General features: G+C 47.1%; 2 protein-coding genes across 6 annotated transcripts in view; one reads left to right on the forward strand and one right to left on the reverse strand.

Annotated features, from left to right (window-relative positions):
- NSD2 (nuclear receptor binding SET domain protein 2) overlaps positions 1-4524 on the reverse strand; it is a 69712-nt gene extending 65188 nt beyond the window's left edge. The window contains exon 1 of the mRNA XM_081191957.1: positions 4419-4524. The gene's annotated coding sequence lies outside the window, so the exon portion shown is untranslated. The remainder of the gene's footprint in view (positions 1-4418) is intronic.
- Positions 4463-13794, forward strand: part of LETM1 (leucine zipper and EF-hand containing transmembrane protein 1) — a 29447-nt gene continuing 20115 nt past the window's right edge. For 2 of the 5 annotated variants that reach the window (XM_081191633.1, XM_081191635.1), the window contains exon 1: positions 10623-10815. In XM_081191633.1, coding sequence (XP_081047759.1) covers positions 10737-10815 — 79 coding nt within the window. In that variant the 5' untranslated portion in view covers positions 10623-10736. Of the gene's footprint in view, positions 4563-10622; positions 10816-13794 lie in introns of those variants that run through there. The other 3 variants (XM_081191632.1, XM_081191634.1, XM_081191636.1) reach the window with 2 other exon arrangements.

Here is a 13794-nt window from a genome sequence, read left to right on the forward strand (position 1 = left end):
AATGGTGGGTAGATATAGTGAAGTTGATAACACAGAAGCAGGTAGGTCATATCGCAAATGCAGAATTCATAAAAATAGAAAAGGTAAGCTACTTAGGTGAAAAGTGGTTGCGTGTAGAACCAAATTTGTAGACTATACATTAAAGACCTTGCACTGAAAATCAGAAGGCTTTAGCTTTTATACACAGGCCCACCAAGAGCCTGGTTCAGGGGGTACTGATGTAGCGGGTTGCAAATTAGAAGGATCTGGAGTGCAGGCATTCATTAAGAACCCTTTGAATACATGTCTACTTTTTTGTTTAATGGGACTTACTCCTAGAAGTAGGTGCAGGATTGCAGTCTTGGCTTTGCTAGGAAGGGGCGCAAGAATGAAAATATCAGTACCAAGGCAAAACAGAACATAAAGTTGTTTTATAAAAGAGGTGTATATAAAATCAAATAAAAATTTTAACAGAACTTTTTTTTTTTAAATGAGCAATTAGGAAGAATACTGCCTTTCCAAAATGAAAGCAGATCACTCTGCTTTCCTCACTTCCCCAATAACTCATCTTAGGAATAAATGCCCACAACAAACTGAGAGTAAGCTCAGGTGAATACAAGTGGACCTTATGCATCCTGCTAAACATACAATAATCAGGCCAGATTAATATAGGTTAGCCTTGAAGCGGAACTGTGCTAATATGGGGAGAGATAGGAAGAAAAACATGACCCTTCATAGTACAAAGATGCCTCACTCTGGTAAGGGAGCCAAATTTTGACGCCAATGATACAAATACTAGGGTCTCTTTTGCAGCCATTTTATACCTCCCATATTTTCACAGCAGACATGTGGTGTAGCTTAGATTTAGCTAGCAACTTGCAGGAAGTGAGCAAAAACAGTGAGTTAAATGAGTTCAAAATGTGAACCTGCACGTGCTCAGAGTATTTCGTTGATGTAGCAATCAAAGCATGGAGGGTGGAGTGATACATGCTTAATTGGCTTTGTGCATGTTTTTTATTACTAATGGCTCATCACTTTTTTTGCCTATGAACGTTATATTACATTTCTGAACAATTAAATGTCTATTTTTTTTTACTATTTTTAAATTTAAAAACATTATCAAGTTGCCTAAATGTTTTGTTGTTGTTTTTATTCTTAAGTTCCTTGTAAGATTTAGGCTTGGCGCTGTAGAACAGGATTCTTGTGCCTTTAACAGCTGTGTGGCGGGCAGAAATTAAACTGGGTAAGCCTTTGATATGGGAATGCAATTACTGGGAAAACTTTACCTGTTGATAAAAAGGTAAAGGGACCCCTGACCATTAGGTCCAGTTGTGACGCTCATCTCGCTTTATTGGCCATGTGGGTCATGTGGCCAGCATGACTAAGCCGCTTCTGACGAACCAGAGCAGCGCACGGAAACGCCGTTTACCTTCCCGCTGGAGCGGTACCTATTTCTCTACTTGCATTTTTGAACTGCTAGGTTGGCAGGAGCAAGGACCTAGCAACGGGAGGTCACCCCGTCGTGGGGATTTGAACCACCGGCCTTCTGATCGGCAAGTCCTAGACTCTGTGGTTTAATCCACAGCGCCACCCGCGTCCCTTTACCTGTTGATAGGTGATAGGTAAAGGACCCCTGGACGGTTAAGTCCAGTCAAAGGCAACTATAGGGTTGCAGCGCTCATCTCGCTTTCAGGCCGAGGTAGTTGGCGTTTGTCTGCAGACATGTGGCTAGCATGACTAAACCGCATCTGCCGCAATGGAACACCATGATGGAAACCAGAGTGCACGGAAACGTCGTTTACCTTCCCACTGCTTGCACTTTGACATGCTTTTGAACTGCTAGGTTGGCAGGAGCTGGGACTGAACAATGGAAGCTCACCCCGTCGTGGGGATTCGAACCACCCACCTTCTGATCAGCAAGCCCAAGAGACTCAGTGGTTTAGACCCCAGTGCCACCCGCATCCCTGTTGATATTGTGCATCTCAGATATCTTATTACCCATGAAGACCCCTGACATTTTAGGGGGGCTCACCTGCAAAAGGGGGCACAAGTTTTCATGAGACATGAAATGCAAGCAAATGTGTCTCTTTTGCAAGTGCAGCAGAGGACTGAATCAACATACAGCATACTGCTGGCATCGCTGATGGGTGGGATAGCTCAATTGGCAGGGTGTGAGACTCTTAATCTCAGGGTTTGAACCCCACATTGAGCAAAAAGATTGCAGGGGTCCAACTAGATGACCCTCATCGCCCCTTCCAACTCTACTATTCTATGATTAGAAATGGAATTGTAAAATCTTATTGGAGCAGTGATGAGAGCAAGAAAAAAATCCATTAGATTCTGGACAGAAACTGTTAGGTTCTTTTGGACAAAAGACTTCTTTTAAATCCAGCTTCAAGCCTTGGGCAGGGTGGAGTGGAGAACACGGCTTTGCTTGGACAGGTAGATGACAAAATAAACTGCAAAAAGCATTTGGAGCTTTGCTCAGATTACTGGGATCTTCAGGGTGGCTCAGGAGAAGAGTTCCACATTATTTAAGAGACCCTCATATTTCATAATACATGGTGATTGGCACAAGGTCACTCAGTGAGCACCAAAGTCCTCGTTGCCATTGGTTCTTAACTCAGTTGGGCTTACTTCTTTTTATATATACATAGGCAGCACCAGACTATTTTTTAAGAAATTGTTTTTGTTATTTAAACATGCATTGATTTTTGTATAAAATCATGGGAATAGTGATAAATGATACCCATTATAAATCAGTTTATACAGCTAAAGCAAGAAGAGACCAATCAAACAAAATCAATTGCAAAGTACCAATGAAGGAATCAAATCCAATCCTTTGTAAGCAAAACAACACCTGAGTTCTAATGTTTCACATTTTTGTTAAACAGACCAGTTTAATATGCTCTACAAAAGAACTGTATAAAGAATGCCACACTTTTAAAGCAGATAGGTGTTAGTTATATGCTCTAGTTTTAAAAGTCCTTTTGATTTTCCATTCCCATCACATTTTAGCAATTACACACCCCTCCTTTGTCATGTTTTCATTGTGAACTCATGGGAGCATGATGCACTTTATGGGCAATCCTCAGGTCAGCTCATAAGTTTACTGAATACCATCTAACAGCTGCACAGCAAATGCTGTCTTTCAAGAGACTGAAGAACCAATCTATTAATGCACTGTACATTAAAGCAATTTAACATTACAAAGATTCAGCAAGTGTGCACCTCTGATGCCTTCAATGGAGTCTATTTCCCCACTTCCATGCCTCTTAATTAGGTGACCCAAAAGCCCTAGGTTTCAATACCCTAGGAAGTCAGTCTCTCTGATCAATTGCCCCAGACTGGCTTGCGCATCCCTAGGAATGCAGAAACCCATGCACGTGGCAACGCGAAATAAAAGAGCGATCTATTATTGGCTTTTAATTCCCTAGCAAAAAAAGATCTGAAACGTTTCAGTCCTAGGAGATGCAAGACCGTGTGGCCCCCTTCCCCTCGGAGGGGGGGGGCAGCAGTTGCTGCGTTGTGAAGTAGCCCCAGAGGCGTCCTTTGCAATCCCATTTCCCCAGTGGGAAATGCGACCGAGGCTTTTCCTTCTTGCCAGAAGGACATCGGGCCAAGCTGGCGATGTGCGGGCGGGCGGGCGGGGTTTGGTTGGTGGGTGGTCAGGAGAAAAGGTCCTCCCAGGCCAATCGGCCCCCTTCACAGCCAGGCTTAAGCCGAAGAGGGAGCGCGCCCTAGGAGGGCTTATTGCATCCCTTTCCCATACGCCGAGCAGCAGGGCTGGCGCACCGCATCCCCAACCGCACAGCGCTCCCTTGGTGGGGAATGAATCAAACATGGCTTCCTTCCCTGCCCATACGTTCCCGGAGTTGCATCCTCGCCCCCTCCCTCTCGCAGCCCAGGCAAGAAGCGGCGGCCGCAGCAGCTGCTACCTCCGGCCAAGGGAAGCCCTCGATCGGGCGACCCCACAACCGGGTCCCGAGGCCGAGGGAGGAGAAAAGCCTCCCAGCCCGCCCCGGCCCCCGTCCTCCCCCGAGACTCCCAACTCCGGGCCCCGTTTCCACTTCTGACCCTTTCTTCCCGAGTTACGTCTCCCGCAGAGGCGGAGCAGGAAGGCGCCCCGACCCCGGTGGGGTGGCGGGCAAGCGCCTGCAGGGGCGGCCGGCCCCGAGGGGCGTCTTTCTGGGGTGGGGGGTGCGAGGGGGCGCCGGAACCCCCCCCCCGAGGCAGGGAAGGAGAGGAGGCGCCTGAGGTGGAAAAAGCGGCTCCGTGCCTCGGGCGAGGGCAGCCCGCCTCCCGCCTCGGAAGGAGGCAGGCGGGACGCGGAGACACCCCCCCCCCCGCGAGACGGGCGCGCGGGAAAGAACGGCAGGCGCGCCCCCGCCCCGCAACCCCTGAGGGAAGGCCGGCCCGGCCGCCCTCCCGCCACTGACCTGCTGCTGAGGCGTGCTGAGGCGGGGGCCTCGCTCTTTCTCTCGGCCGCCTCGTCTCTTCCTGGGCGGTGGGCTCCTTCTTCCCCGGCCGCCCCCTCCTCCCCCCGAGCAAGCGAGCGAGCGAACGGGCCGCCGACAGACCGAGTGAGCGAACGAGCGTCCCCTTTGGTCTCCGCCTCCTGCGCCTCACCGCCGCCGCCCCCCCCCCCGCAGCCCAAAACCAGCGCGAAAAATGCGCCGCTCTGATTGGCCGGCGCCGCCTTCGCGCCGCAACTCCCGAAGCGGTTCATTCAAACCAGCCGCGCAAGCCGGAGGGGAGGGGCGCGCACGCGGCGCCCTCGGGTGGGAGGGAGGGGGACCCGATTCGGAGGCGGGACGCGAGCGAGCGAGGGAGGAGGAGAATCGCGCCCTGCCTTTATATATCCGTACACACCCACAAGGCTCTTAGTTGAGAAAACCGTAGCAAAATCCATTTTAAATCATAATATTATAGATAGAAATAGGTAGATAGATAACATAAGAAACCATAACAAAATCCGTTTTATATGGAGCCCTCCATAAGGTTCCAGAGCCTTTCGCAGCATTAAAACGGTATTAACAAGAACATAAAAACGGGTGGTGGTGGGGGGGGTTTAACGTGTTTATTATCCCCCTTGTTTTCAATGCATCTATGTGGGGTGGATTCGATTCGTTGGTTGGTTGCAAGTTGCTTTGGGTTGCCTTAGGCAAGAGAAACCAATTTACAGTAAATAATAACAGCATCCTTAGAAAAAATAGTATTAAGATAGCATTCATTATAAGCAGCAGAAAAGGAGTTGCTTGATTAATGGTGCAAGCCTAGAGTTGGAAGGGACCCTGAGGGTCATCTAGTCCAGCTAAAGCATCCATGACAGATGGCCATCCAATCTCTGCTTAAAAACGTCCAAGGAAGGAGAGTCCAGTTCATCAGCTCCAGAGGGAGTCAGTTCCACTGTTCAACAGCTCTTACTGACCGAAGTTCTTCCTGATGTTTAGGAGGAAATTCCTTTCTTGTAACTTGAATCCATTGAAAGGAGAAAGGAGAAAACAAGCTTGCTCCATCTTCTGTAATGGATGCTGAGGAACGCCATGGGAAGAAGGCTCAGAGCCCGGGGCAGGGGCAAAACTAGGTTTTATTTCACCTGGCCAAAGACCCAGTTTGGCACCGCACACAGGCTGGGAGCCTCAATGGTGCCCCTTTGCAGGCTTCACCTGGGGCTAAAATCCCAGCAAGCCTCCTGTTATGTACTGAGTTGAATAGGATCCAAAATGCAGCAGTCTGATTGGTCCTAGAACAATAGGATTCAGAATGCAGCAGTCTGATTGGTCCTAGAACAATGAAGCAGTATGATTGGTCTGCAGGAGCCACCCAATCCAGCTCCAGGTGGAAGTGAATCCACAACCTGATTGGCCTAAAGGAGAATCCCAGAATTAGCCAGTCATGTGCAACCCATTGTGTAAATAATGTATATAAAGCAGATATTGTGGGGGAACTTCCATTCTTCCTCAACACCATGAGCTGAATAAAAACCATGAAATCCACTCTCGACTCCGAGTATATTTCACCTCCCCACCCCCAATAGCTACGGCTCTGCCCGGGAAGCGGTGGTGGGACAAAAATGAGTAGTCAGAAGGAAAAGAGGGAGAAGACTTGGAAGAGGTGTTGAACGCTGCAGAGGTAACAGGGATTGGTGAGCCAGGAAAGTCGAGAGAGAATGGAGAAGTCCTGAATAGGAGGCTGAAGCAGGTGAGTGGCAGGAGGGAGGTTAAGAGGCAGAGGTGAGTCTGGCTGGTGAACAGTCAGGGGTGTCTCCACCTCCTGCTGCAACAAGCTTCCCTCCCCCTGACTCCCAGAACCAGGAGAGGCATGAAATGGGCAGAGCAAAGACAGGCTACACAAAGACACCAGTCTCTGATTGCTTGGGGAAAGCCCTGGAGAGGAGACATATTGGAATAATTTATGGTCCTCCTTCTTAACTTCCTCCCCTATGATCCCTAATAGAAAAGCTTCCGGTTTGGGGGGGAATGTGTACTTAAGAAGTTTCTTCAGTTCATTATATATTAAATCCCCCCTTTTTTCCATCTTTTCACACTCCCACCACATGTGGTAGAGATCCCCATCTTTTACTTTACATTTCCAACAGGCTTTATTACTCTATTTATACATTTTGGCCAATTTAACCGGGGTGATATACCACCGGTACATCATTTTTCCTAAATTTTCTCTTAAGGTGGAGCATGCTGTAAATTTCATACCTATGTTCCATAATTTAACCCATTTGTCATATTCAATCTTATAGCCAAAATAGACCACCCACTTTATCATAACTTTACTAACTCGTCCTTATTTTGTGATTTTAAATCTCTGCTGGGGTTCTCACCAAAGAGTACTTGCACCAAACTTGGATCTTGACATCCAGGAATTAATTCTGAATATGCCTATTTGTTCCCTGCCAGCCAACAGCAAGTCTGCAAAATGGAGACACAGATGGGCCTTGGACATAGTGTATATTGATTCCAGTAACCCTCTGGACAAAGTCCCCCATGATATTCTAACAGAGAATCTGGTAAAATGTGGGCCAGACAAAATAGCTGTTAGGTGGATTTGTAGCTGGTTGACTGACACCAAACTGGGAGGGGTAGTTAATGCCACAGAAGACAGCACCGGGATTCAATATCAACTTTACAGATTGGAGAACTGGGCCAAAACGATCAAAATGAATTTCAGTGAGGATGAATGTAAGCTTCTAGCTGAACATGAGCCAACAAGTGTGATGCAGCAGCGAAAAAGGAAAAAGGAAAGAAGCTAATGCTATTCTAGACTGCATCAACTGTAATGTCCAGATCCTGGTAAGTCATAGGTCTACTCTATTCTGTCTTGGTCAAACCACACCTGGAGTACTGTTCTGGAAGCCACAATAAGGAAGGGTGTTGACAAGCTGAAATGTGTGCAAATGAGGGCAACCAGGATGATCAGGGGTCTGGAAACCAAGCCTTGTGAGGAAAGGTTGAGGGAGTTGGGTATGTTTAGCCTGGAAAAGAGGAGGTTGAGAGGAGAAATGACAGCCATTTAATTTTTTTAAAGATAAAAGCTTGTTTTCCTCTGCTTGAGGGCAGGACTCAAATCACCAATAGTCAGCATGGATTTCTGAAAAATAAGTCATGTCAGACTAACCTGATCTCGTTTTTTGACAGAATTACAAGCCTGGTAGATGAAGGGAACGTAGTGGATGTAGCCTACCTTGATTTCAGCAAGGCATTTGACAAGGTGCCCCATGATATTCTTGTAAAGAAACTGGTAAAATGCTGTCTTGACTATGCTACCACTCAGTGGATTTGTAACTGGCTGACTGACCGAACCCAAAGGGTGCTCATCAATGGTTCCTCTTCATCCTGGAGAAAAGTGACTAGTGGGGTGCCACAGGGTTCTGTCTTGGGCCCGGTCTTATTCAACATCTTTATCAACGACTTGGATGATGGACTCAAGGGCATCCTGATCAAATTTGCAGATGACACCAAACTGGGAGGGGTGGCTAACACCCCAGAGGACACGATCACACTTCAAAACGACCTTGACAGATTAGAGAACTGGGCCAAAACAAACAAGATGAATTTTAACAGGGAGAAATGTAAAGTATTGCACTTGGGCAAAAAAAAATGAGAGGCACAAATACAAGATGGGTGACACCTGGCTTGAGAGCAGTACATGTGAAAAGGATCTAGGAGTCTTGGTTGACCACAAACTTGACATGAGCCAACAGTGTGACGTGGCAGCTAAAAAAGCCAATGCAATTCTGGGCTGCATCAATAGGAGTATAGCATCTAGATCAAGGGAAGTAATAGTGCCACTGTATTCTGCTCTGGTCAGACCTCACCTGGAGTACTGTGTCCAGTTCTGGGCACCACAATTCAAGAAGGACACTGACAAACTGGAACGTGTCCAGAGGAGGGCAACCAAAATGGTCAAAGGCCTGGAAACGATGCCTTATGAGGAACAGTTAAGGGAGCTGGGCATGTTTAGCCTGGAGAAGAGGAGGTTAAGGGGTGATATGATAGCCATGTTCAAATATATAAAAGGATGTCACATAGAGGAGGGAGAAAGGTTGTTTTCTGCTGCTCCAGAGAAGCGGACACGGAGCAATGGATCCAAACTACAAGAAAAAAGATTCCACCTAAACATTAGGAAGAACTTCCTGACAGTAAGAGCTGTTCGACAGTGGAATTTGCTGCCAAGGAGTGTGGTGGAGTCTCCTACTTTGGAGGTCTTTAAGCAGAGGCTTGACAACCATATGTCAGGAATGCTCTGATGGTGTTTCCTGCTTGGCAGGGGGTTGGACTCGATGGCCCTTGTGGTCTCTTCCAACTCTATGATTCTATGATTCTATGATTCAATGGCTTCAAGCTACAAGAAATGAGATTCCAACTAAACATCAGGAATAACTGACAGCAAGAGCTGTTTGACAGTGGAACAAACTCCCATGGGAGGTGGTGGACTCCTTCTTTGGGAGGTTTTTAAGCAGGGGTTGGATGGCCCTTTGTCATGGATGCTTTAGCTGATATTTCTGCATGGGGTTGGGCTAGTTGTCTCTCCCGGTCCCTTCCAACTCTACAGTTCTATGGTTTGCCCAGCATGATTAATTTACTTTGTTTAAGTAGATGCTCTGAACTGGATGAGGTTTACTGCTAGGTGGATTTGTAGCCGACCAACTAACGAAACCCAAGGATTGCTTACTTATGGTTCCTTGTCATCCTGGGGTGGAAAAGTGGCAAGTGGAGCGCCACATGGTTTTTTGTCCTAGGCCAGTTGTAGTTGAATGCAAGGCTTTCCCCCCCAGTCAGAACTAACTGAAACTCAGCTTTGGCACCTCTCAGGTGGGCGCCTGAAATATACTCAGAGTCGAGAGTGGATTTCATGCTCTTTATTCAGCTCATAGTGGTGAGGAGGGAATGGAAGTTTCCCCAAAGTATCTGCTTTATATACATTATTTACACAATGGGCTGCACGTGATTGGTTAATTCTGGAATTGTCCTGTAGGCCAATCAGGTTGTGGATTCACTTCCATCTGGGGCTGGATTGGGTGGTTCCTGCAGACCAATCAGACTGCTGCATTTTGGATCCTATTCAACTCAGTACATAACAGCGCCATTCCCATTATAAGAGGCACCTCTTTTTTCTAGAAAAATAGCACTGGGTGTAGAGGTCAAAGTGCTGGAATCGGATCTGGGAGAGCCCTGGGTTCAAATGTTCCCTTGAAGCTCGCTGGATGTGACGTGGTGTGACATCTACTGCCTCTCTCGGCCTAGTCTGTATCACAGGGTCATTGTTGTGAAGCTAAACACGGGCTACACCCAAGAATTACCAGCAATAGAAGAATGGCAGATGAAGATGATGGATTTTTCGGAGCTAGCCGACCTAACTGGAAGAGTCTGCGACCAGAAGGAGGAGTATCAAGAGTCGATTAAATTTAATGATTACTTCGTTAAATATGTTAAGTTAAATTAACTGAAAACAGCTTGCAGATACTTAATTGGCTTAGGTTTTTATTTATGTTAAGAGATGAATTAATATGTTTAATTTCATAATGTGAAGATCTAAGGATGTTAATGTTTAGGTTAAATTTTATAAGAACTGTGATTTGGAAAACCGTTAAAAGGATATGCAATGAAATTCAACCAAGGGGAAGTGAGGAAGTCACCTAAAAATGTTAAGTGTAATTTTCAATAAAGCTATGATTTATGTTTGCTTGTTTATAATGTTGTGAAAACCATGGGCTACACGGAGGAAAAGGAGGCTACAAATGTAATAATAATAATACAGTAATCCTAACATAACGCAGTAACAAACAAAACAATGACCCCCCCTCCAGGAGTTTCCTGCCGCCCTTAAGTTTAGGCGGGGAGAGGCATCCCATTGCAGCCGCCTCTATAAATTTTCCCGCTCCCCGTGAGGAAGCCGCCGCTTCCCCTCAAGGGATGAGGTAAAAAAAACAAAAATGGCGCCCGGAGCCGCCCCGGAGGCTCCAGGCGCGGCCTCGGGCTCAGCGTATCAGGAGCCGGCGGCTCCGATTGGCCACTCGGCCGTCCAACGGGATTCCGCGGGAATCGGTTCGAGGCGCCGGGCTCCGCTTCCCGGCGTGCGCCGCTTCTCCCCTCCCTCGGAAGACTCCCTCTCCCAGCATGCACCTGGCTCCGTCTCCACCCCGCGCGGGCGGCTCCTGAGGAGAAAAGTGGCCCGGCGAGGCGAGCGAGCGGACGCGGCTCTCTAGGCCGGACCGGCAGCCTCGTCCTGCGGGTGGAGAGATGGCGTTCGTGCTGCTGGCGCGCTGCGGCCGGGGCGCCTGCTCCGTCCCCAGGCGCCTGCGCTGGGAGCCCGAGGCCGGTGAGGGCGGCGTCGGACCGGGGAGCGGGAGAAGGAAAGCGGTGGGGACAGCCGGGCCTGGCGCCGGTGGGGCGGGCCTGGGGTATGGGGGAGCTCCGTGAGGGGGAGCGGCTGCAACAAGTCAGCCTTAGAGCCCCCTCAGCATGGCTTCGAGAAGGCCCTGAGCCTCCGGCGCCGGTAACCGTTCCGGATGTTGAGGAACTACAACTCCCATCATCCCCCACCGCCGGCCGTGATAGCTAGGAATCATGGGAGTCGTAGTCCAACAACCACCAGGGACCCATAGTTTGGAAAGGCTGCTGCCACAGCGTGTTTGTTTATTTGTTTACTTACTTACTTCTTGGATTTATATCCCACCGTTTTCTCCGAGGAGCTTCCGTGGTTTGCTCCCTCTTACTCATTTAATCCCCGCTACAAGAACAACCAACCCTGTGAGGAGGTAGTGTTGAGTTGACAGGCAGTTACAGGCTGCCAAGGTCACCCCAGCGAGCTTTCATGCCTGAGCGTGATTTGAACCCTGGTCTCTTGTGTCTCCAGAGAGCTGCTGCCAGAGTGTGGCTGATTGCCTTGCACTGCCTTTATATCCCACCCTTTTCTCCAAAGAGCTGGAGGTGGAGTTGGGTGGTTCTGCCCACAGACTGTCTCACAAGAGTGGTGCATGCTCTGGTTATCTCCCGCTTGGACTACTGCAATGCACTCTATGTGGGGCTACCTTTGAAGGTGACCTGGAAACTACAACTAATCCAGAATGCGACTGGTGACTGGGAGTGGCTGCCGAGACCATATTACACCGGTCCTTAAAGACCTGCATTGGCTCCCAGTATGTTTCCCAGCACAATTCAAAGTGTTGGTGCTGACTTTTAAATCCCTAAACGGCCAGCCTTGTTCCTGTGCCTTCATTCTCTTTAAAGCCCTAAATGGCCTCGGCCCAGTATACCTGAAGGAGCGTCTCCACCCCCATTGTTTAGCTCGGACACTGAGGTCCACCTCCAAGGGCCTTCTGGCGGTTCCCTCACTGCAAGAAGTGAGATGACAGGAAACCAGGCAGAGGGCCTTCACGGTAGTGGCACCTGCCCTGTGGAACACCCTCCCATCATATGTTAAGGAAATAAACAACTATCTGACTTTGAGAAGACATCTGAAGGCAGCCCTGTTTAGGGAAGTTTTTAATGTTTGAAGTTTTAATCTGTTTTTACTCCTCTGCTGGAAGCTGCCTGGAATGGTTGGGGAAACCAAGCCAGATGGGCGTAGTATTAATAATAATAATAATAATAATAATAATAATAATAATAATTCACCTCCTTCATTCCTCACCACCACCCTGTGAGGTAGAGTTAGGTTGAGAGGCAGCAACTGGTCCCCAAGTTTACCTAGAGAGCTTCATGGCTGAGTGGGGGGATTTGAGCCCTCGTCTCTCACAGGTCCTAGTCTGCCACTAATCACTCTGCCACCACTGGCTCTCCAGAGTGCCTGGAACTGGGCAATAGAGGTTTATGACCTGACTCTGCATTAAGATGGCTTTAGGTGCAATGCATTATTGTGCAATATTGCAATATTAATATCTCTTGATGTGATTGGTGGAGTGTGTTGCCATCTTCAGCTTAGGTTATTGGTATAGTGCATATTATACAGGTCTTTGCTTGTGGGATAGTTTGCTTTCTGTTGTGCCTTTATGCAGGTGAGAAGGAATGGTGATGCACCCTGGAGTTAATATTGAGTCTGGTGTTCTAGTACAATTCAGGTTGCTATGATGTCCAAAAATAGCCATGTAGGGATCAAATAAGTAAAATAATAGCATGAAGCAAAGCCTTGGAATGCTTCTAGGCTTAACGTTATGAAGGTTATTGACACTCTGAATTTGAGCACCAGTCAATTGCAGTTTCACTGTTTCATTCCCAGTCCCCATGCTAGCAGCTGCTAGTCTAGGTAAGTCGTGAGTCTCATAGGAGGCATGTTCTCTTTAAGGAGGTACACACCTTGGGCTGCAGTCATTATTCAGAAGCTTAAAGACGAATTTCATTATGAAGCCATTGGAATAGAGGTCCCCAGCCTAATGATTGCATCTGGAGGGTGCAAGATGGAGCTGGTGGACTGGCATGGCACTAGTTAATCCTCTATTCACTGTTCTAAGTGCAGCTTCTTTATGAAACCTTTGAAAATGTGATTCAATAACTCCTTCAGGTGAAGTGTTCAGTGAACTTTGATCTGGGGACCATTAAACTGATGGGTGTATAAAATATATCTCAAAGATTACTGGGAACAGACTTCTGAATGTACATACTTTGTGGTGTAATTAATGTCTGAGACCTATAGAACTAGTCTTTGTGATGTGACTTAGTGTCTGGTGATAATTAGGTGGAAAAGTGTCTAGGCTATGCATTTAGTCATTCATGATACAGAAATGTTATCACTTCAACACGATATCCTTTTGAAGACTTTAAAGATATCTGCAACAATGAAGGCTACAAACGTATTTATTTTTAAACAGTAGAAAACTTCAGACACTCTCGTGCCTTTCTGTTTACTCTAGGCTTTGTGTGAGGTGCCAAATCTCAGGTGAAACATGGCACATGTGCAGTTGCAGAGTATTCCTAGTGTGACTAATCCCCAGATCTAATTTAGAAGCATTTCTGTCTCCTGCCTTTTCCTTATACTAACAGTTGTATGCCATACACTGGCTTTGTTTGATTGCATTTTGTTGTGGTCTGTATATTTTTCTTATTAGTTTTATTGTGTGTTTTTTCAGCTTTAATAAGATAATCACTTGTTTTCTTTCTAAAATCCCCTTAGAATCTCATTGCTAATCTTATCTTGTATGTGCTTCTTAAGTAGCCTTAAGTGCTTCTAAGAATGGTCTGTTATCCACTAATGACCATGCCTTAAGTATTGCAAGGTGTAACTGTAGACTGACATTAAAAAACAAATTGTAAAATAAATAATAATTAAAAATCCATTTTTAAATACAAATAAAGCAGAGCA

This window comes from Podarcis bocagei (genome assembly GCF_964188305.1).
Source record: "Podarcis bocagei genome assembly, chromosome: 4".
Taxonomy (NCBI): Eukaryota; Metazoa; Chordata; class Lepidosauria; order Squamata; family Lacertidae; genus Podarcis; species Podarcis bocagei.